The sequence below is a fragment of the Perkinsus marinus genome (genome assembly GCF_000006405.1).
Source record: "Perkinsus marinus ATCC 50983 genomic scaffold scf_1104296960660, whole genome shotgun sequence".
Taxonomy (NCBI): Eukaryota; Perkinsozoa; order Perkinsida; family Perkinsidae; genus Perkinsus; species Perkinsus marinus.
The window spans coordinates 1-22,786 of NW_003206035.1; the positions used below are offsets into that span (position 1 = coordinate 1).

General features: G+C 43.1%; 5 protein-coding genes and 1 non-coding gene across 6 annotated transcripts; 3 read left to right on the forward strand and 3 right to left on the reverse strand.

The window, feature by feature from the left end:
* Window positions 1-786: 786 nt before the first annotated feature.
* Window positions 787-2,930, forward strand: Pmar_PMAR008028 (conserved hypothetical protein; the record flags this gene model as incomplete). The annotated part of the gene is made up of 8 exons (XM_002772615.1): window positions 787-998; window positions 1,040-1,154; window positions 1,257-1,337; window positions 1,384-1,547; window positions 1,794-1,880; window positions 1,926-2,295; window positions 2,485-2,647; window positions 2,737-2,930. Exons 2-8 carry the CDS (start codon window positions 1,047-1,049, stop codon window positions 2,928-2,930), a joined length of 1,167 nt encoding a protein of 388 aa, XP_002772661.1. The 5' UTR covers window positions 787-998; window positions 1,040-1,046.
* Pmar_PMAR008029 lies at window positions 2,363-2,436 on the reverse strand. Its single transcript has one exon. It is a non-coding gene; the product is annotated as a tRNA-Arg (tRNA).
* Window positions 2,931-3,227: 297 nt separating the features above from the next.
* Window positions 3,228-5,938, reverse strand: Pmar_PMAR008030 (pelota, putative; the record flags this gene model as incomplete). Its single annotated transcript, XM_002772616.1, has 14 exons — window positions 3,228-3,354; window positions 3,396-3,509; window positions 3,552-3,645; window positions 3,687-3,780; window positions 3,835-3,947; window positions 3,990-4,110; window positions 4,384-4,459; window positions 4,503-4,597; window positions 4,649-4,711; window positions 4,753-4,834; window positions 4,882-4,972; window positions 5,022-5,079; window positions 5,408-5,503; window positions 5,912-5,938. The coding sequence occupies 14 exons, from the start codon at window positions 5,936-5,938 to the stop codon at window positions 3,228-3,230; spliced, it is 1,251 nt and encodes a 416-aa protein (XP_002772662.1).
* A 1,304-nt stretch (window positions 5,939-7,242) lies between these two features.
* On the reverse strand, window positions 7,243-16,309 carry Pmar_PMAR008031 (hypothetical protein; the record flags this gene model as incomplete). Its single annotated transcript, XM_002772617.1, has 14 exons — window positions 7,243-7,314; window positions 9,348-9,436; window positions 9,794-9,857; window positions 9,932-10,006; window positions 10,540-10,620; window positions 10,651-10,697; window positions 12,126-12,205; window positions 12,251-12,358; window positions 12,492-12,622; window positions 13,202-13,283; window positions 13,586-13,725; window positions 14,450-14,545; window positions 14,921-15,016; window positions 16,256-16,309. 14 exons carry the CDS (start codon window positions 16,307-16,309, stop codon window positions 7,243-7,245), a joined length of 1,215 nt encoding a protein of 404 aa, XP_002772663.1.
* A 1,843-nt stretch (window positions 16,310-18,152) lies between these two features.
* On the forward strand, window positions 18,153-18,712 carry Pmar_PMAR008032 (amino acid transporter, putative; the record flags this gene model as incomplete). The annotated part of the gene is made up of 2 exons (XM_002772618.1): window positions 18,153-18,244; window positions 18,343-18,712. The coding sequence occupies 2 exons, from the start codon at window positions 18,153-18,155 to the stop codon at window positions 18,710-18,712; spliced, it is 462 nt and encodes a 153-aa protein (XP_002772664.1).
* Window positions 18,713-18,787: 75 nt separating this feature from the next.
* Window positions 18,788-18,985, forward strand: Pmar_PMAR008033 (hypothetical protein; the record flags this gene model as incomplete). Its single annotated transcript, XM_002772619.1, has 1 exon — window positions 18,788-18,985. One exon carries the CDS (start codon window positions 18,788-18,790, stop codon window positions 18,983-18,985), a length of 198 nt encoding a protein of 65 aa, XP_002772665.1.
* Between the last annotated feature and the right edge of the window lie 3,801 nt (window positions 18,986-22,786).

Genomic DNA, 22,786 nt, shown 5'->3' on the forward strand with positions numbered 1-22,786 from the left:
GTGGTGCTCTATCATCAATCCATTTCCGCTCCACTTGCCAACACAACTCGCAAGGAGTATCGGTAATACATCGTAATCGATAATGCATCCAGTGCTAAGCACTGGCAGTGCCTGGAGTGCATAAAAACTGAAGATTCAGTAGTTCGCCCGAGTAGCTCTAGCACGGTCTGGCCCAATGGTACAACACCTTACCCACATCACCGTATGTAAATTACATAATGTAATGGTAGTGTTTCCAAGTAAGCATGCAGTATGAGCATGATTGGAAACTAATCTACAAAGCGGCGCCGCAGGCCCTTGAGGGACTGTGTAAGCATCATTGGGGCAAAATGAGTAATTTAGGGGCGAGCGAAGTTTTTTACGGGCGCCGGAAGAAATCCACTCAGAGGGCACTCTTAGACTGCAACAGTCTACACTGTAGACTCTACAGCAGTACCTCCAGACTGGCGCTCTCCGTCCCTATTTCCGTTGACTGGATAGAGTTGATAAACGTTTCACCTATGGCTCGTATAATTTCTCATGTCAAACGTGTGTAACTTAGTTTTCACTCAAAAAAAGAGGGCGCTCTTCGTAGTTGCGATATTGCGCCTGATTGCACGTACCGTGTTGAATACACCGAATCACCGGCTTTGGTTCGGTGAACTAGATACCTAAATTTGCCTTTTAATCGTCACATCATGTTTCCTCACAATTTCCATATCGTCACCAACACATGCAGTTGACAATGTTCATATTTTGGTAATTGTATTTCCGAGGATGCTGTTCAGTCCGTTGATGAAATCGAATGGCTCCGCTCCCTCTGCGAATACGACTAAGGTGATTGCTATAGATAACGGTGGAGGTCTGCTGAAGGCGGGGTTGATTGACCCGACGCTTGAGCACGAGGCTCTTCTCTATCCCGAGACTGTTATTCCCAACGCTGTAGCAAGATCGAGGCGTGGTGGGAAAACGACGAAACGGAAGCTCCTCATTGGAAAGGAGATAACGTCTTGTCCCGAGTAAATCTACAGAGGTTTTCATCGTGTCAAGGGCGCATTAGGTACATCATGACGAGGCCTTCCCATAAGGGGGTTGTCGTTGATTGGGAGACGCAGAAGATCATTTGGGACAGCGTATTGCACGGGCGACGGCATCTTCCTGGGCTTCTCCCGAAGGTGAAAAGATGGGAAATTTCTATTTAACGATTCCTTGGAATGTTTTATGCGTCTTACGTGCTCACGATGTCGCACATTACCGACCTTTTCCGTGAACCTCAGGGCACGGACGTTTCTGAAGTGACGATCATCGTCACACAGCCACTATGCTGTCCGACGATGGTCACCCGTGTTGGAATGCAGGTTAGATGCGGCCGAAAATCGTCGTGTGTGTAGCTGTAGGTCTTAGGTTCTCTTTGAAGATTTTGGATTTGCTCGTGCAGTAATTGTTGATGCTCCCTTATGCATTCAGTCCAGTGAGGGCCTCAAATCACAGTTCAGTGACGAGGAGTGGGAGAATCCCTGCGGGTTGATTGTTGATGCGGGATTCAGCGGATGTCGGGCGGTGCCACTGTAGCATCTCGAGGGGATCGGCTACCTATTGGATGTGTTTTCATCACTCTGGGCTACTCATGAAAAAAATATGAAGCCAATCGTGGGGAGGATTATATGTCGTTTCTACGCAGTCCCCGGTCGATGAACGTTTCACTCATCACTAATATGATCTATCATGTCAGACGTGTGTAGTTCTGTAGTTCCACAAGAAAAGCACTCAGAGAATGACGTTTGCAACACACACCCTCTATCGCATGGAATTAGGTACAATATGTATCCCATCGAACACTGCGCTCAGAGAATGGATGTGGGTGGTAGAGTCATGACCAACTACCTGAAGGAAGCTATGGCGTAATCAAGTGCATTCTGTGTCGGCAAGGATTCGTCACTGTTTAGACATAATCAAGTTGATCTCGACGATGCGCCGTTACTCGTTGAGAACATCTTTGAAACAATGTGCTATTCTGCACAAGATTTTGCAGAGGAAGTGAAAGCCTCTCGGGCTTGTCCTCATGAGAGAGCCCGACGTTACGTCCTTCCGGACCATTCCTCAACATCAAATCATTTGGGAAAGGTTGTGGACCCTGGACAAGGGGATGATGTTACTAATAAAGATTGTGTTGATTTGAGCCACGAGAGGATGGTAGTCTGTGAGGCCCTGTGGCAACCCGGTTCAATTGGGGTCCTCCAAGCCGGACTGGCCGAGATGGCGGCGACAGCCGTGATGAAGGCTCCCGTCGCAACGAGATCGGCGATCGCCAAGAAGGTACGTGTGGCATGGCTCCGTCTGTGTTGCAATTTCAAATTGAATTCAACCTGAATGCAGTAAAAGTTACCCGATGCAGGATTCGAACCTACGACCATCTGCTCCGTAGGCAGACATTCTATCCAGCTGAACTAATCGGGCGATGTTTATAGTCTTGATTGGATGCATTCATCCCATCAATCTCGTCAGGTTATCTTGGGAGGAGGTCTTTTCCTCATTCCGGGTGTTTTGAAGAGATTCAAGGAAGAGTTCAGGTCGTATTTGCCCGTGGAGATTGCCAGTGAGGTTAAATTCTTCGCTGAGCCGGACGGGAGATACGACTTGTCAGTTTGGAGAGGCCTTCATGCTCTTGGTAACAATTTACTGTATTGTGTTCGCCTCCATCAGAATCGTCTGATATCGCTCTATAGGTTGAGGTTTTAGTGGTTCCTTATTTTATAGGTTCCTCAGAAGAGAACTTGTCGCATCTCGGATTGCTCCATCGAGAAGCTTGGTTAGCTGCTGTTACTAAGGCATCGAGCAACAGTGCCCCCGCAGAGGCTAACCGAGCAGCGTCCACCCCAAGCACCAACTCTCGACGAGGTCGTAAGTCAAGCCAATCTGGTCGTAAGAGGAAGTGTAAGAAAAATGATTGATTCTATGGAGATTTTTCCATGTGCTGAGTTGAATACATTGAAAGGGATTGCTCCGCAATATGCTACACTAATCCAGGGCCACTGCGCGATCTTTCACCTGGTTATCCCGAAAGGAAACTTCTACCTCTTTTCTTTAAGAAATTGTTACTTGGAGTGCAATGACATAGTGAAGGTATTGTGCTTGTAAGTATTGTTAGCAGTACGATCGGCAGGAGGCCCTCAGACCTTGATACGAATGATAACTTCCACGGAACACAAAATTGGAACTTGTAGGAAATCTCAACATAAAACAGTATATCAAATGGTTGCTAGAAAAGCATCATCGATCTCCGAGCTCTCCGGCGTCACATCTTCATCATCTCCCGAGTCCATCGGCTCCTGCTCAGTGAGGGCGTATTCTTCATCCAGATCAGGACAAGGAAATCTGAGTACGCAAAGTTTTCCCCAATTATTATTGATTCTTACTTCAGTGTTGCTGCTATACCAGCAAGATTCTGTAGTTGTTCACCACTAACGTGTTGAGTACTAAAAACGAATACACTACTCGTGGTCTGCACCTCATCCACGAGCGCCACATATCTGTTAATCAAAATACAATAAAAATGACAGAGGTAACCATACCGCTTCCTGACAGCAACAGAGGACGATCGGAAAAGACCGTCTGTGATCAGCAGCTCTTCAATCGCGCCCATCTCAGCCGCTTTCGTCACAGGGCCTGTTACCATACTTTAATAATCAATCTCGTAGTGGACTTACCGGGCCCATAAACGGCTCGTTCCGGATCATTCTTCAACATAGTATAAAATCGATCCAGTGCAGAGACATTCGACATTGCTTTAGTATCAGCCACCTGGCGGGCAAAAAAACCTTCGCTGTGCGCGCGGAAGATACAATATAAGTTTACCTGCGACTTCACAGTTTCATTCGACATCAGTTCGTTGAGCCCTTGTTTGTACGCTGTAGAGCAGTGACAGGAAACGAACTTATTCTTTGTTGCGTTTAACATTAATGAATCGGCTGAATGAAAATACGTTTTTTCTATCAGAAAAAGTAACTCACCTTTCTTGGTCGCTTCCTCCCGGGCATATTTCACAAAGTCATCTTTGACAAAACCGGGGCCCGCGATGACGATGCATTTCACTCTTTCAAAATCAACGTGATTTTTTATTGCTTGATAAACCTGATATCAAGCGGCTTTCAAGGGCGTGCGCTTTTTCCCATAATACATCACCACGATTGCCTCGTGAGAGCTACAGTATGTGTCAACTTGATATGCAAATGTGAGTTATTTTCCGAGATTAGTAATACTCGATTTGAAACTGCAATATAACCATAACTATGAACATGTGTTGTGATGAGAGTACCCGTTTGGGGTTGTGATAGCGACAACTTGTTCACTATAATAACGCATATCAAATTGGCACGTACTGTATACAACTGACGAAAAACTTACGTGTTCGTAAAATTTATTCAATGCCTTCTCGTATCCACTACTCCCACTACGTTTCTTGGGAATAGTCACAGACACTCTAAGAAAAACAACTGAGCTCAACCGTAGGAAAGTCTTCCTACTTTACCATCTCCTTCGCGAGAACTCGCGTAAGGAGATACAAATTTGAAATCCCGGAATCGATCAGTACAACCGCGAGCTCAGCATTGGCTGAAACCTGCAGAAAAAAAACTGAAAATTTTCGTGAAAAAAATTTTCTGCGACTTACATTCGTTGCTTCACTGAGTATGTCGAGTGAAAAGCTGTCCCAATTCCCTTTTGAAATTTGTATCTGCTACTAAACTCTTCTATGGAATAGCAAAGACCTGGTACCTTATTATTCAACCCAACCTCTATCGTGTGGTGCTGATTCAGCTTGATATATGGGCTCTCGGTACGGTTCTTGCCCGAGAACCTAACACCCCCAGACATGCGACCCGCACAAGTTCAATTCCCCCCTACCGTATTATATTCGCTTCACCATCATAATCAACTGCCGTCACTGCGATGGTCAATCGCAAATGCCTTTTTTCTGACGACACGCTACCACTACCTGAAAATTCCCACATGTCAAAATCGATCAATAACAAAATCTATCCGACTAGTTTCCTTCGACACTTTTCTCACCGTATTAGCCGTTACTCGATCGCCTCTTTGAACCTATATCACAAAACCATCAATTCCGAATAGCGAACCAAACTCCATGTAAAAAAATCAACATTTTTCCCCTGCACAAAAGACATCCACATTTTTTAAGGGTGATGACTAGAACCGTTTCGTCGATCTTGCCGAGTTCCGTCAAACACAGTGGAGTTTCACCCATGATATGAAAAACATATTTCACATTTCACTTCGCCAAAAACAATTGTGTTGTATATAATTGTCATCGAATATTTCGCCACTTCGCGTCAAATGGGTGAAACTCCAATACGTATCAGTTGAATCTGCGAAATTCCCTCAAAGAACGTAAACCACCGAAGTATCTCACCAGATTATAAAGATGCCAAATATCCTCCGACTCTTCCGCAATGACAACTACTCGACCACTGCCGTCTTTTTCTATTTGTCTTAACTCAATCTTCATCTTTCACCCGTGATATGCGCAAAAACACTAGTGGAAAAACACATTTCACTTCGCGAAAAAACGCATGTGAGCAGTGTCTAATTTGCCAAGTGTTTTCAATACATTTAATATCGCGTATTTCACCACTTCACGTAAAACTCCAAAAAGTTCTAATAATTTTCGCCCAAAAATACTCTCCAATTCAACAACACATACCCAAACTTGAAAAATCGTTTCAAAATGCAATTGCAAATAAACATGTTATCAATCTGCATTTATAATAGTACACCGCACTGCGAAGATTTTCCAAAAGATTCTCTCACTCAGCGTTCTGACTTCAGAAGCGCATGAAAAAACAACTGATGAAATAATACCTGAAATAAATCAACCAGAAAATTTCCCAAAAATTTCGGGAAAAAATATACTTACCGGAGAGATTTCATCTCGGCTCGCCATTCGCGATGCACACGCGATTTCATACCAGTAGATGTAACTGTCAGATTAGCAATTTCCGCAACACTCAAAAAACTCAATTTAGTGTTGGAAGTGGTGGAAAATGTTCATATGCTCATGTGTTGATGACAATACGAAAATTCAGCGAGGAAATTTTGGAAAATTCTTCTTTATTTCTGTACACTTCTTCCCAATTTCATGTGTTTATTTCTATAATGGATTTCACCCGTTTTACGTGAAGTGGCGTAATACTCCGTGAAAAACGCGATATTCGCGGTGATATGCAGTAGTCGTGAAATATATTTTTCACCAAAATAAAACCAAACAAGTGTCTCCACACTGCGCAAGTCAGATGAATTCTACTGTGACAGTCTGAGCTGTGCGTTGTTAATATCATTAGCGTTTTGTGTAATGTGTCTACTGCTAGGCTAAGACATTTTATTCCTTTGATTACTCATATAAAAATAAGGTTATGAACGTAATAGTATTAGTTGCGTTAACTATCAACAGGACAACCTGTTACACTTCTGTAGACGCGGAAAAAAATATCTTCGCTCCGCTCAGCTAAGCTCAAAAGTTTCTATACAGTACAACTTAGATCCAAGTCTGCAGAAACCAACAGAAATTTCCCAAAAATTTCCATAATTGTCATCAACACATGCAGTTGACCATGTACATATTCCCCCTCACCTCCTTATAAGCCGCTCTCGTCGTGCTTGCTGCTCCATCCCATGTAACTAACAACAATCAACGATCTTGCAATCTTGCATTTCCTCAACGCATTCAGTTAAACACTAACAACAACTGCATTCACGTCATGCCGTTCGCAGTTGATGGAGGTTCTGTGATGGGAGTTTTGGCAATATGTCACGGACGAGGGTGGATCACACAAACCCATGTAGGATGCAGTCCACGTCCATGACACATTCAGTGCCCGGCACCAAACACGGCTATATCAATCAGCCACTGTGCAGATCCCGAGTGAATGCTCCCCCTCTCAGAAAAGAAAAATAACTCCGTCACACCCAAGATATCTCTTTCGATGCCTCCAACAGAAATTCCCAAGCACTCTGGGGGAACTTTCTCTGTTCTTGGGTGTGTCGGCCGAAGGTGATCAGACTGGATCACTGCGTTTGCAACGACTTGACGTCTTGCATTTCCTCAACGCATTCAGTTAAACACTAACCATAACAGCACTCTTCAAATCTTGCAATCTTGCATTTCCTCAACGCTGTCGTCCCTACCACTCACCTCTTCCTCAGCCATACACACCAACAACTGTTCATGCAAGGGCCTGCAGTCCCCCATCAGCGACACAATATCTGTCCCCGATCTCGGGCGACAGCCTCGATCTCCATCATTAACTCCTTCATGTGATTCTGATGACGAGGAGGAATCGTAATAGTGAAAATCTTCGCTGTGCGTAAGTGAATCTACGAAGCAGAATATACTGTATAGCTGCTGAGCCCAACAGAGTTTCGTCACTAATCATACAAGTTTACAAAAACCAACAAGAATTATGGAATAATAATAAAAAATTTTTTCCTCGCATTCTATTAGAAAAAACCAATTATTTTTTGCCAACACCACCGCTGCTGTATATCAAATGTTGGAGTAGGAATATATGTTCGCTCTCCTCAGCTGCTGAGCTCAGCAGAGTTTCCTCACTGATTATAGAAGTATACAGAAACCAACAAATTCCCACACAATTTCGTACAGTAACCGAAATAATTTTCCAAAATTTTCTCATCCGCATCAACACACGCGTTTTGCGTGAAGTGGCGTGATCCTCTCTGTGAAAAACGCGATATTCGCGGTGATATGCAGTGGTCGTGAAATATATTTTTCGCTAGTACTTTTTTCATATTACAGGTGAAACTCCAATGAAAATCTCCCGAAATTTTCTCAGAATTTCCATATGCATGTACATATTTTCTCACACTGCTACTACAAGAAATAAATCTGCACGTGAATATCAGAAAAATGGGAATTTTCTGATAAAAAATACATTTTTTCGTTTTTTATCATTGCAGGAGTTTACGTGAAATGGTGTAATACTCCATGTGAAAAACGCGATATGAAGTGAGTTGAAAATACTTGGCGAATTACACCGGACAAATTATCACCACGCGTTTTTCACTGCTCATATGCGTTTTTCGCCAAGTGAAATGAGACTACTTAGTGTGAAACTCCATCACTAACAATTTCTTACTTTTCAAAACTCCATCCTGAAATTCCTCAATATCAGCCAACAATTTCGCCGCTTTGGGCAAACCGATTTCTATCAAATCCGCTTCTGATACAACTCCGTTTTCCGACAGTTTAATATATCTAAACTCAGCACTGAAGGAAAATATGCAAATGGTCAACTACACGTGTTGTTGACTATATGTAAATTCTCCTTGTTTTCTGTACACTTCTACCCAAACTAGTTTATAAATCTTCGTAATTAGTGAGGAGATTCGTGAGCTCAGCTGAGGAAAGCGGAAACATATATTCCAATTGTGTTGGAGTAGGAATATATGTTCGCTTTCCTCAGCTGCTGAGCTCAGCAGAGTTTCCTCACTAATTATAAAAGTGCACAGAAACCAATAAGGATTTCCCAAAATTTCCTCAGAATTTCCACATTTTCACCAACACACACGTAGTTGAAACAATTCGAAATAAAATTTATGAATTCGTCAACAAATACAACACCAATTTTTTTCATTAAGAAAAATTACATTCCCCCAACCTTACGTAAGGGCGAACGAAATAATCGCTTTCGCAACTCGGGGCTTTGGTAAGTTGATCAGTCGCATCTCGCCACTCGAAAGCGTTGAATCAATTTCCGACATTTCAAATTCCCCAAGGGAAATACCTGAGGATGTTCTTCACATAGATACAGTGAATGTCAAATTGATATGTGTTATTATAGTGAACAAGTTGTCGCTATCACAGTCCCAAACGGGTACTCTCATCACAACACATGTTCATAGTTATGGTTATATTGGAGTTTCACCCTAGCGATATGAAAAACGCTAGTGGAAAACATATTTCACGACTACTGCATATCACCACGAAGATCGCATTTTTCACCGAGTTTCAACGCCACTTCACGTAAAACGGGTGATTTAACTCCATTGTATATATGCGATACAATTCCAAATCGACTCTCATTAATCTGGGGAAATAACACACATTTGCATATCAAATTTACACAAGGCACTTTCGCGTTGTGCGTGCGTGCGTGCAGAATTATTGTGGCTCAGCTACGAAGCATGGGAGGCTATCAGATAGATCAAACGACTCCTCTATATGCGGAGGTGTTGGGAAAAATCGGACAACTCGATTATGCGAACAGCTCGAAAACTCGGAAAACTCGAAAACAGCTAAATGCATAAAAAACTTTAATGACGGAGAAATGTCCTACCCGGGGATCGAACCGGGGACCTATGTAAAATTCATTGATCGAGTCCTTGGACGGGGACTCAGTGAGCTCCGCCTCTTCTTCACGAAGGCCTAGTGGCGTAATACTCCATGTGTAAAATGCGATATTCGTGATAAGAAGGGAATTGAAAACAATTCGCGCATAACACTGAAGAAATCATCCCATATCACGTCAAACAAATCACGTGTTATACGTGTTATTCACTGCTCACAAGCGTTTTCGCGAAGTGGGCTGTGAAATATGTGGTGAAACTCCAGTGCAAAACATTTTATAATTCGAGACTCATACCACTCCACAGACAACTTACTCTCATCAAGTGATCCATAAACACACCAATGACCAAAACTCGGATGCTCATAAGAGTTCTCAACCACAAATCGAACCTAACCATTTACATTTCGCGCTCGCCCTGATGATCGATTTCTCACCAAAGTCTCCACTGATCCAGGCAACCATACACTCAGCAGGAATGGACACAATATAATACTGTACCTGCAATACCAGTGAAAACAAAAAAAAGGAAAATTTTCTCACAGTTCAAAAAGTATTATTCGAATCCGATCCACGTAGAACACTGACAGGAAACTCGCCTTGCATCGCTCGAAGTTGTACAGGAAATCAAATCGGCACGCCGAGTTGGACTGAATAAAAACAAGTAAAAGTGAACAATGGTGTCCATATAAAAATTCCGAGGAAATTTTTGCAAATTTTCCTTGGTGTGAGGAAATGCTGTACACAGGTGTCTCCTGTAATTTTATATTCTTGTGATACTTGTCTCCCTTGCTAGCCTAGCGTATACTTATTGATTACTGTACTGATCAAACGTTAAAAACTACTTGTTAATAACTCTTGTTGACTTATTTAATCCTAACACTTGCTTTCCACCCAAATTTCTATAATTAGTGAGGAAACTCCCCAACACAGCAAACATATTTTCCTCCAAAAATACAACTTCTACTCTGGCGCGCGCCCTAGGAGTAAAATGGAGATCGACATCTCTACAAAGGAAATGTGTTATACCATAATTTCACGCATACGTGTTGTTTCACCAACAAACACCATTTTTCAAAATTGCAATTATTATTAGATCGCTGTCGAGCAAAAAGACATCAACTCATCTCACAAATCGATCAAGATGGCGAGCGCTCTTTACCACAACACTGATAAATCTCACCTCGTTCAACTCCTCCCCTTGCACGATCTGTGACATTTGCGGTAGATAATGTATCTGCCGAGAAACGACCGCTGACAATTTCTGATAAAAAATCACCAAAACAGAGCTCACTGTTTGCAACAGTCGCATAGTAGCAACCCAGGCATTCAACGGTGTTGCTGATACAGATGACATCATCCCTACTCCTTCACCACTTGAACTGATGCAATATGAAACAACCAGTGTTAGAAAACTCCGCACAGTATTCTCAGTTTTATTGGAGTTTCACCCGTTTTACGCGAAGTGGAGTAAGTCTCGGTGAAACACGCGATATTCGCGGTATGCCGTGGTCGTGAAATATGTTTTTCACTAGTGTTTTTCACATCACGGATGAAATTTTATTATACAAATTAACACGTGAATCGGATAGAAACTACAGGGCGTTTACAATAGGAAGTAATCCCTACTTCACCACTTGGAAAAATACAAAAACATCACCATAGTCGCCAGTGTTGGAGTAGGAATATACGTTTGCTTTCCTCAGCTGAGCTCAGCAGAGTTTCCTCACTATTTATATACAAATTCGAGTAGAAGCGTACAAAAACCAATAAAAATTTCCACCAAAAAATCATCACAATTCGCATCGAGACCACAGGAGACATGCAATACGACACCACACGAACTCATATAAAAACGTCATCATACGAAATGTAGTGTTAAAGGAATATATGTTCGCTTCCCTCAGCAGAGTTCCATCACGACTCATAGAAGTGTACAGAAACCAACAACAATTCTGGTATAACTCAAAAAATATTTCCTCAGCATTGTATAGGACTATCACGCCACTTCACGGGTCGAAATTTTCACATTCCCATCAACACATGTAGTTGACCATGTGCATATCTCCCTACAGTGGGGCGATATGAAAAACATATTTCACGACTACTGCATATCACCGCGAATATCGCGTCTGCACTTCATGTAAGACAATTACGACTTACCCAATTTCCCTCCTTTTCCCACCAGTAGGAGATTCTCGAGGCGACGACGTCGTCGTTCTCAACGGGGTGGACGCTGAAGTGGCTGATCCAAATTTGAGCAATAGATGTTAGTTTTCCTCAGCTCAGCACAGTTTCCTCACTTATACAAAATTCGGAATAGAAATATACAAAAAAACCAATGAAAAATTCAACAAAATTTTCTCACAATTTTCATATTGTCACCACCACACGTAGTTGACTACATGAAAATATTCTCTCCGATTTTACATGAGAATACTTCTAGGTGGTGATAGAATTCAAATCGACTCGTGCAAAAAATTGTCACTACAGTGGCGTTTCACCCGTTTTACGTGAAGTGAAAAACGCGATATTTGCGGTGATATGCAGTAGTCGTGAAATATGTTTTTCGCTAGTGTTTTTCATATCACGGGTAAAACTCCATTCACTTAACAAATTTTCCGATTTCCTAACATCACAGACTGAAAATGGCAAAAAAACGAAAAAAAACGAAAACGAGAAAAACGAAAAAAAAGGAAAAAACGAAAAAAACCAAAAGACCAAAAAAAAACCAAAGAAAAATAAATTTTTGCGATCACCATAATTTACCATCAGCAGTTTGCCCACGTTCACCATCATCAGTCGATCGACTAACCAAAGATACTAATGTGCCCGAAACCGCAAGATACCTAATAGGTTCCCCTACAAAGATTCAAAATAGGCCCGATTCTTACCACAGAAGATTCTTCCCAGCAAATACAACGTGTAGTAGCGGCGAATCATCCCACAACGCCAACGCGAACAAGGTCGCCGCAATACTACCGCAAACGTATTTGATCAACCTGAATTGAAAATCAACAGAAAAATAATCATAGCGGAGCGAAGCCAAAAATATTTCACCAGCCTCTGGCAATTCCCCAAAAATGAATAACATTCATACAAAATCAGAGCGGAGCGAAGCCAACGCATGCGTACCTTTTAGTAGCTCCTTGTATCGGTGTTGTTCCCCAACTCATATTAACAAATGTTTCCGTAACGCTTCCCCCTCCCCTCGGTAGCAACGCTGAGTTCAGCCGCGAACGATGAAGATGTGGTAACTCTAGAAACTAACAACAACAAAGTGCAGTGAGAATTATACGACGTAGATATATCAGCACTACTATTGGAAAAATATATGCTCCCTTTCCTCACCTGAGCTCAACACTTTCTTCACAAATGATATAATTTTCGGCACGAGAACAATGGAGTTTCACCCTGGTGATATGAAAAACACTAGTGAGAAACATATTTCACGACTACTGCATATCACCGCGAATATTGCGTTTTTCATGGAGTTTTACACCACTTCACGTAAAACGGGTGATTTAACTCCAATGAGAATTTCATCGTGAATCAGTGTCAAAAATATGCACACTATCTGGGAAAATTTCCCGAAATTTTCATTGCTTTTTATACACGCCGTCCGAAACTCCATAATTAGCGAGGAAATTCCCAAACTCAACTGAGGAAAAAATCACACGCACATACCGATGCAAACAGGTGTAAAAAACTTGTTTGTGAAATAATTTCTACATTTTTTTGCTCTCCGCGATGTTCGCACTCGGTGAAAAAATCCTCCGGAAAAATTCACCCACTTCCAAAATTTCAAAAAAAACTCCAATTTTTTCCGCATTTTCCCGACCCACCTCCCGAGTATGAAATTTCGCCACATTCGTCCACTCCCTTTGCAAAGGACTAGCTCGTGCACTTCTAAAATCGTCCGTATATCTACAAAATATCATCATAAACGGTGACGAAAATACGGAATTTTTCACCCACTTATTCTAACAACCCTTATATCTACAAAAACGATGAAGAATTTTATTAACTCGAATATACAATCATAAACGGTGACGAAAATACGGAATTTTTTACCCACTTTTATTTTTAAACGATGAAGCAAAATCTATCAACTAGAATTTATGATCAAGTTACGCGATGTGAGAATCCGGGCTCAACGATTTCACAAATTTCCAACGATTAAAGCGAAAAAATTCCGAAAATTTTCCCCAAAAAATTTTTTTCCTCACTTTAGCCAGGTAAATAAGAAGCTCATCATCAACACTGGTATCAGCGTAACGAAGGCTACGAGTCCCCAAAGTCGGAGGCGCTTCCTCAACCTCCTCGCGAATTCCTCTGTGGTTATCTCGGGAAATAGCTGCTTCGAATGCTGAAAAAATGGCAAAAATTGACATTTTTTTCCAGGATTTTTTGTAAATCAGTGTCAATCCTATTAAATTGGTATTAGTTATCGTAAATTTTACCAAAATTATAGGAAATATTCCGAGTCGTGATGAATAATCATATATAAATAAAATTCACAATAAAGATTCACCAACAACAGAATAATCAATCACGTGATCGATTATCGAATTTTCAAATTGTACTATTTTTACTGAAAATTTTTTATCAACAAATAACAGAGGGAAGCCATCCTATTTAGAACTAAAGATATCTTACGAAACCACCATACCGCACTGCGAAGATTTCAATGATTCACTCAGAAAATTTGCACAAAAAAAGGCAAGTCAAAACGTGTGTCGGTGATATTACGAAATTTTTTTTGGGAAAATTTTGAAAATTCTCATTGAACATTTCCATCAGAATTTGTATATATACTTCTCTAATTCGTGAGGAAACTCTGTTGAGCTCAGCAGCTGAGGAAAGCGAACATATATTCCTACTCCAACATTTGATATACAGCAGCGGTGGTATTGGTAAAAAATAATTGGTTTTTCTAATCGAATGCGAGGAAATAATTTTTTATCAATATTCCATAATTCTTGTTGGTTTTTTGTAAACTTGTATGATTAGTGATAAAACTCTGCTGAGCTCAGCAGCTGAGGAGAGCAAACATATACTACCAAAAATGGGTAAAACCGTCACATATTTACCTCGTCGATTAAACACGGCATTATCAACGTTTTAATGACCCAATTAACGGCGTTCGAGGCAACGAAGTGAGATGGTAGGGAAACCCACGGAGGAATCTGAGAAAATAGAAATCCATCAATTTCAGGAGAATATAAAACTACTCGCGAACCTCGTTGAAAATTCTATACTGTGCACTCAGCTTTGGAGGAATATATTTTTGATCCTAGAAGTCTCTTCACTAGTTGTGAAATTCGGAAAAATTTCCGAAAATTTACCAAAAAATTTCCCCACGATTTCCATATTGTCACCAACACATGTAGCTGACCGTAAACATATTTTCCCAGATTCTAAACAATATTAAAATCGAGTCTTTCAGATAACGCGAAAAATAATCAAAACTCAATTCACATTTCCCTCAACTCCTGCCGTTTCCATCTAGCGTACCATAACTCCGCGGAATTTTAATTTTTTTTCACCGCCTAGATGCTTACCATGCTTAACAACGGTGATTCTTCTCCTTGCAGAAGCAGAGCATATGATGAATCTCTCATAAGAAGGTTCGTCATTTCTACGATGGAAATCCTAGCCTGACAAAAAATACCACTTTCGGACCTATTCCGTATCTTCATCACTCAACCTAAAGATACGCTACATACTGTTTCCAAAGTAAATCAGATTTACAAATTTGTTTAAATTTCACATACCCTCCACTTTTCGAAAAACCAAGGAAATTTCAAAGTATCACAGAAATTTATGTTTCCTACACGATGGAGTTTCACCCTAGTGGTATAAGAAACACTAGTGAAGAATATAATGGTGATATGCAGGAGTCGGGAAATATATTTTTTTCACTAGTGTTTTCCATATCACTAGAGTGAAACCCCAATTTTGAGAAATTTGCGGGAATTTCTGGGAAATTTTCTGGTTAAATTAAAAATTTTCCCAAATTTTCATATACCCTTATACCGACCTGTAACATGCACCACATTTGTCTTCCTTCCATCACGGTTTCATCTCCTCGCGTGGCGCCGTTTTGCAACCTCACCAGTCTTCTAGCTACTTCAGCCCACGAAACGGCTTGCAACGGCGAAAAAGATACTGTTTCCGAATCCAATGGAATCTACCAAATATTGGAGGAATATATATGTTTGCTCTCCTCAGCTGAGCTCGGCAGAATTTTCTCACTAAGTAATGAATTCTGATAAAAGTGCACAGCAGGCAACAACAATTTTCGAGTTGGAATTGCCGACGACCCCTCATACACCTCTGCTAAAATGAGGATCGATTTTTGAGGAATACATGTTCGCTCTCATCAGCTGAGCTCAGCAGAGCATACGAGGTAGGCAATCATCCACAAATCATCGGAAAATATGCATATATCCATTCGGTGAAAATATGAAAACTCTAAGGAATTTCGGGGAGATTCCCGTTGGTTCGTCCACCATTTGTAAAACACATACATAAATGTCATACATTTGTCATTACATCATTACATTAAAATTACATCATACATTTTTTTATATTTGTCATACATAAATGCCAAACAATTAGTGAGTAAATTTCTGAGCTCAGCTGATGAAAGCGAACATATATTCCTCCAACACTTGAGTTACCTTCACGACCGTGGTGATATGAGAAACACTAGTGAGAGATATATTTCACGACTACTGCATATCACCGCGAATATCGCGTTTTTCACAGAGTAATACGCCACTTCACGTAAAACGGGTGAAACTCCGCTAGTAAAGAACATATTTCACGACTACTGCATATCACCGCGAGTACCACAGTATCACGGGTAACGGGTTAAACACTATAGATATTACCCCTAAATAGTCCTGATAGTAGAACGCTGCATCTCTCGCCTCCTTAATAGTCATGAACGCTCCTGCTGCCGCTAGTCCCCAGAATGTCAAAGTGCCCAGAAACGACCTGAACTTTCGAAGTTCTGCTGATTGCGGATTTTCAGAAAAAAGTTTCAGCAAAAAATTTCAGATTTTTGCTCAAAAAACTTCCCAAAAAATAAAGAAAACCCTAATTTGCTATGCTACAGTAGAAGTAAAAAGGGAATACATATGAGTCGAAAATGACTACCGGTTTTCGGGAAATTCTCGAATCTTCAAAAACCCAAAAACTCATTTTTCCAGGCTGAGATGACATCCGCTATGCCAAAGTAGGTATGATGAGAATACTTCAATTTTTGGAAGATTCTTGAGCTCACTAGGAGGACGAAATTGTGATCACTCCCCATCCGGGAAAAATCAGTTTTCCGCTTTTCTACTACAGTAGCAGCACGAATTTGATGAGCCCCAAACCCGCCAAGGGGTTGCTCTTGAAGAGATGGGCGTTGACACACGTCTCGGGGCTGGTACCTGAGGAGGATGACAAAAACGATGATACGGTGTTGTGGGTTCTGCTAGGAAGCTTCTACGGCATACGGCGAATTTCCCATAAAAACAGCAAAGACTATGCTGGGACTTGCGCGGTGCTCGGGTGTTTTATATATAATGTGTTGATGGTTATATTGACGACTTAAAACGGCGATCACAAGAATTGAACCTACGACCTATCGATTACAAGCTTAATATCCTAATCATTCCACCAAAGAGTCACTAAACATTTCAGTGACAGTGAGAAACAACCCACCAGACCCTTGCCTTTTATACTACATGATAACAGCGAGCTCCAGTCAATCAGAAAACACAACGTGAATGCAAAAGTGATGGTGAAAAGGACGGCCAAGAGGTTGCCTCTGAAAACCACATCCAACTAAAGGCACGATATCCAACCTAATCCGTATCTTACATGGTGTAACCTAAGATACCATAAAAGCCTCCTCCACGGTAATAGTTGTAGACCGCTGCTAAGAACTTCTCGATATCACTCACCTGTTGAGGGAGCATCACACCGGAAAAATATCAATCCATACCATCTCTACCGGAACTTTTATACGATTCATAGGCTACTCACCGTTGACGTCACGTGTTCATGTACTGAGGTGTAGTACCAATTTAACGATTATTTTTTTATCAAGTTTTAACAACATCTACTTAATGAAAAATGAATAATTTGTGAGTCAAGAAGATCATATTAGAAATTAGCCTTACTCTCTGAGAAGTTCCCATCAAACTTGAACTCTGCCACAGTCGTCTCGTATTGCTGCTACCATCCATTGTACTTCCGAAATCAGAAGACGACGCCGTGACCGAACTACTAGTCGAAATCGAACCTCTAGTGGTAGGCAGGTCGAACATGGGAGCATAGGGACGATTCACGGGTTCGAAGGGAATCTCCGATGACATTATGAAGTATCACTGCTATGAAAAAAATGATGGAAATGGACTTGCTCTAATTGGTATCGTATTAGCACCAAGGGTTATATCGTCGTGGGAAGTATACCTAGTCTCACGCTGAGTAGGATGACTGGTGGTAAAGATTCCGCCGATTTCCACGAATAAATGCCCTCGTGATTCACCGATCAGTAACCTCTCCGAGAACTGGAGAAGCATGGGAAACATGCTTAAGAGTTCAAGTGACGAGCGACTCATCCGGAATCGAGTTGTGTCAAGACTACAAGATAACGAAGGGATGGCTAGTCGACTTCGACGAGATGGTCTGATATTCTCTCTGTCAGTCGTTAGCGTTGCTACGCTTCTTTAATTTTTTTTTTCAAATGCTTGGCATCATATCATGTTAACCTCGAGATATTACTTGTCCCTCATCATGTTGGGTATTGTCATGTACCCAATCTGTCTGGTTAAGAGTCTCGGATCATTGGGGTACCTCATTACGGTTAGTATTCTCGGAATATTCTGGTTGGCTATCGTAGCTCTATATCTCCTTGGCTCGAATAGTATCTCCGAGAACTTCGATCGTGGTCATGGCATGATCGTCATGCATATGCCCCTGTCAGCTGGATCGCCTGCATCGAGGGTGTCACGACGTACATCTTCGGTTTCTGCAACCAAGCTAACATGCCCGAGATCCACATTGAGATGAGCAATAGGAGCCCTAAGAAGCTGCGCTCGGTCGCCGTCTGGTCTGCCGTTATTTGCACTGCTGTTTACTTCATTATTGCCATCTCGTTCCTTCTGGTTTTCGGTTCTGATGCACAGAGTAGTGTCTTGCTTAACATGGCTGATTGGATTCCCCAGGGTGATGTTGTTGTCATCATTGGCTTCATTTGGACGGGCATTTCATTCATTGGCACTTATCCGTGTATGGTGTATCCTGTCCGTGTTGCCCTCATCAACACCTTCCAACCAAAGCGTGCTGACTTCTGAGGAGTTGTAGTCGTTACTATCGCTGTCGTCATCTCTCATCTCATCGATATCGCTTTGCCTGATGTATTCATTCTGATGGGTTGCCTCGGTGCTGTTGCTGGATCCATCCTGTGTTTCATTGCTCCTGGGTATCTCTGCATATACATCTCGAAGAGCAAGAGATTCTTCGCTGCTGAGAATTGGTTGTATGCAGCATTCGTTATCCTGGGTTGCATTACCTTGGTTGGTGGTACCGCGATATCGGTTTACCAGATCCTAGAGTTCGCTGAGTAGATGACTACTACTACACTAATACGAATCATAAAGACGAATAACAACACTATCTGTTGTACTGCGATTGAAATGTGATGGAAGAATGGTTTCTTATTATTAGGCTGTTGACCAACTGTTGACTCCTATTACTGTTGACATTGTATGTGAGTCCATAGTGGTAAAACCGCTAGGAATGCGTTAGGAGTGTTGCTGGTTATTTACTTCATTGAACTTATAAAATGGTTGTCTTACCCTTAGACTGTCACAGGGGCTATGTTATGCTACCAGGAAGGTCTACCCTCTGAGCGCTGGGTTCCTATATTGCTGATTTTGGTTTTTGTTGGCTATCGTGATAGACACCGCTGCTCTTGTTTTTCACTGCCACTTTGTCCTCCCCGTTACACAGTATTCTTCGCGGGTGAGCAGAGTAGCAAATTCAGTGGCTACCCTCATTTTGAAGGGTCTCCTGCGTCTCGGCGGTTGGTCTTTATCAACGTTGTTAGCATTCTTACCAAGTCAGCTGGTGCTGCTGTAAATTTGGCCAGTTTGCCAATTGTCACACTTCAGCAGCGATGGTTCATCATTGTCTGGCAGACAATGTCTGCAATGATGTTCATTATGAAAGAGTCCATCGCTGTGCCCACGATTTGCTAGAGAAGTACTCCGTGGGGATTTTTTTCTTTGAAGCATCGGCAACATGCGTTTGTCTTCAGCCTTCTCCCCACATTCATCATAATTTCCTCCATTGGTCGGATGCTGAGTCTTCTCGTAGTGTCAGTTGAGTGGCAAGGATAGCCTCAGCGTTTCGATACGTTCTTTGTGATCACTGACTGATATATTCTATCATCATACATATCCTCATCTGCTCTGTTACTCCTCGCGAGTACTTGAAGCCGTACCTCATCATTCTCTCTTCCTACTGGTATTCGTCATGCGTCATCACCGACCACGGTTATTTTCACCAAGAGATGGCCGCTGGCTGATAGCAATGCTGTCAGTCTGTTTTTTTAGGTGCGCTGACGATACCTCTCAATGTCTAGGCTTTACTGTGACTGTGAGTGTTATATATTGCTGATATTCATCGGATGAATTTCGTCCTTCTCTAACTACCCTCTAGAGGTGTAGGACTGATTAGCTGGGATCGAAGGCGGGGGGCTTCGCCGATTTACGTGATCCGAGTTTACCTCGCAAAGAGGAACTTTGAACAATCCCGCTCCTCTTACTGAGCTTAAAGCTCCACCGGACGCCCAGTGACGGAACTGCAATACGAGTTCTTAGGCGTGAGGAGTCTCCGGATGCTCAGGTTGAGCTTGGTTTCACACCGTTCCTCATTGCAAGGCCGGCTGCCCTGAAATTATCGAGAAGCGGCGGGGCCCTCGGTCGGAGCGAGTCGCTCTTGAGTGATATTTTGAGACTATTATTCTTAGGTTATCGCCCACGTCAGAAGGTTTTGGCAGTGTCCAGGGGGAATCGTAATCGGACCCCAATGTTTCATCTCTCTGTGTAGCAATCAGCGCCTGGCAGGGGATGTGACTCACTGAATCATGACCCTTGACGTCAGCGCTGCTGACTCAGCTGCAACGCCTTCACTGATGTGGGCGCCTTCAGGCCTGTTTGGGTGTTTGTGAGTCAGTTCGGCGTTCCTTCAAGAAATTTCCTTGCCGTAGCTAACTATAGGGTCTGAATCCTCTTTTGGGTCGTTACTCCTATTTCTTCATGCTCTCACCACTCGCTGTGTAGGCGGCCTATGATCCGCCGTTTACCAGCTTGATATGCAGCGCACCCCATGAGGGAGTCTCCCGGGGGGGTCTAGCTGCGACACCGCACCGTGCGGTGTCGCACCGCACCGCCGTCGTGACGACGGCGTGTTGGCGGCCTGTGGTGGGCGAGGAGTGGCAGGTGGCCCTCCCGTCGGGTGACAGTCACTCAGTGACTTTCTCGGGTTATTGCCCATCGGCAGGTGGCCTGGGCTGCCCAGGTTGGGCACTGATTTTTCTTTTCGTCTCTCTCCCATTTATTATTCAATGCTATGTCATAATGACCACGGGTTGTGGTCCTCGACGTGAGCAGGCTCGGGTTGAGCAAAGTTCACTTCTATTTACACCTCAAGGCTGGTTGCCTAGTGGTGTGCGGATGGCGGCAGGTGGCCTCCCCCCGAGTGATATCTCTGGGATACTTTGCCGAATATGGCTCAGTGAAATGGTCTCTGGAGGCTCGGGTTGAGCATGGTTCATTCAAGGCTTGCCTGCTTAGTGGTGGACGGGTAGTGGCAGGTGGCCCTCCCCCCGAATGATATTCTCGGATAGTCTGCCCGATATGGCTCAGTGCGATGATCTCCGGATGCTCGGGTTGAGCATGGTTCATTCAAAGCTTGCTGCTTAGTGGTGGGCGGGTAGTGGCAGGTGGCCCTCCCCCCCAAATGATATTGTAGGATAACTGCCCAACATGGCACAGCGAAATGATTTCTAGATGCTCGGGTTGGGCATGGTTCGTCTAAGGCGGAAATGCGGGTTAGGTGCGGATGCGACGGGTGGCACTTCCCCACCCAGAGGGTATTTTTTGGGTAATTGCTTAACGGCATGTGGCCTTGGGCTGCCCAGGCTGGGCACTGTTTTGCTCGCTCTTCGTCCCTTTTCTTCTCAGCATTTCACTTCTGATGAGAATGATTCCAACAGTAACGCCTCCACTGAGTTAGGTCCTTTCAGGCCCGTTTTTTTTTGGCGTGAGTGGGTCAGTTCGGCGTTCCTTGTCGTATCCATACCGGTTCATTGGATGCTCGCGTTTAGCTCGGACCGGGCTGCTGGGTACACCCCTATTTCATCCTCAAGGCTGGCGGCTCTGTGATTACTGTTTGAGGGCAGGTGATCTGGACTGTCCAGGCTGGACATGCAGTACCTGACAATGGCTCCCTTCTATCTAAAATCCAGCCCCTACCATATTGGCCATATTGTCAGTTCAACATTGTAAGCACTAATGCCTTCTCAAGGCCCATGAGTCATGGGAGTGGCTTCCATCTCCTCATGACCTCCCACATTGCATGAGCGACCTATGATGGGCCGTGTACCGACACAGTGTACAGTATATCCCTGGGGGGAGAATTCCTGCGTGGTAGTCTTCCTTTTCATTTTCGAAGTGACTCAGCGTCTAGATCGAGTATTCAACTACGGGTTGTAGTTCACTCCGGGTAGTACACAGTGATTTCTGGATGCTCGGATTGAGCCTAGCTCATTTATCGCCTGGTGGTGTGTTGGAAGTGGCAGGTGGCCCCCCCCCCGCGTGATATCTCTCTCAGATAACTGCTCATTGAGCAGTGCTCAACGGCGGGTGGCCTTGGCTGCCCAGGCTGGGCACTGTTTTCTTTGTCCTTTGGTCTTCCTTTTCTCAGCATTTCAATCCTGATGATAATGATATCAACAATAACGTTTTCCACTGAGCTACGGCGTTTCTGCCTGTGGCCGACTTCAGGTCTGGTTCCCTATTAGGGACATCCCTGCCTTCTTCAGCACAAGGAGGGTTTCTCTGCAGGGATGCTCGGGAGCTGGAGCGGTAGTAGGCTCACATGGAGCTATTCTTTCTGAGTCGCCAGGGGGCGACAGAGCGAGCCGTGGAGAGGAGTGCTCCGCTTCGAGTTGACCAACCTCCCACTACTGCATTGATCGATGCGACGGATACGGAGAGGTATAGTATAGTCTACATTATGAATAGTGATTCTTCACCCTTGGCTTTCCAAACCGGGGTAGTGGTTGGGCAGGTATCATTGAACTACTCGGTTAGATCTCTCTTACTTCATATCTCTTTCGTTGCTATTCTTGAGATCTATAG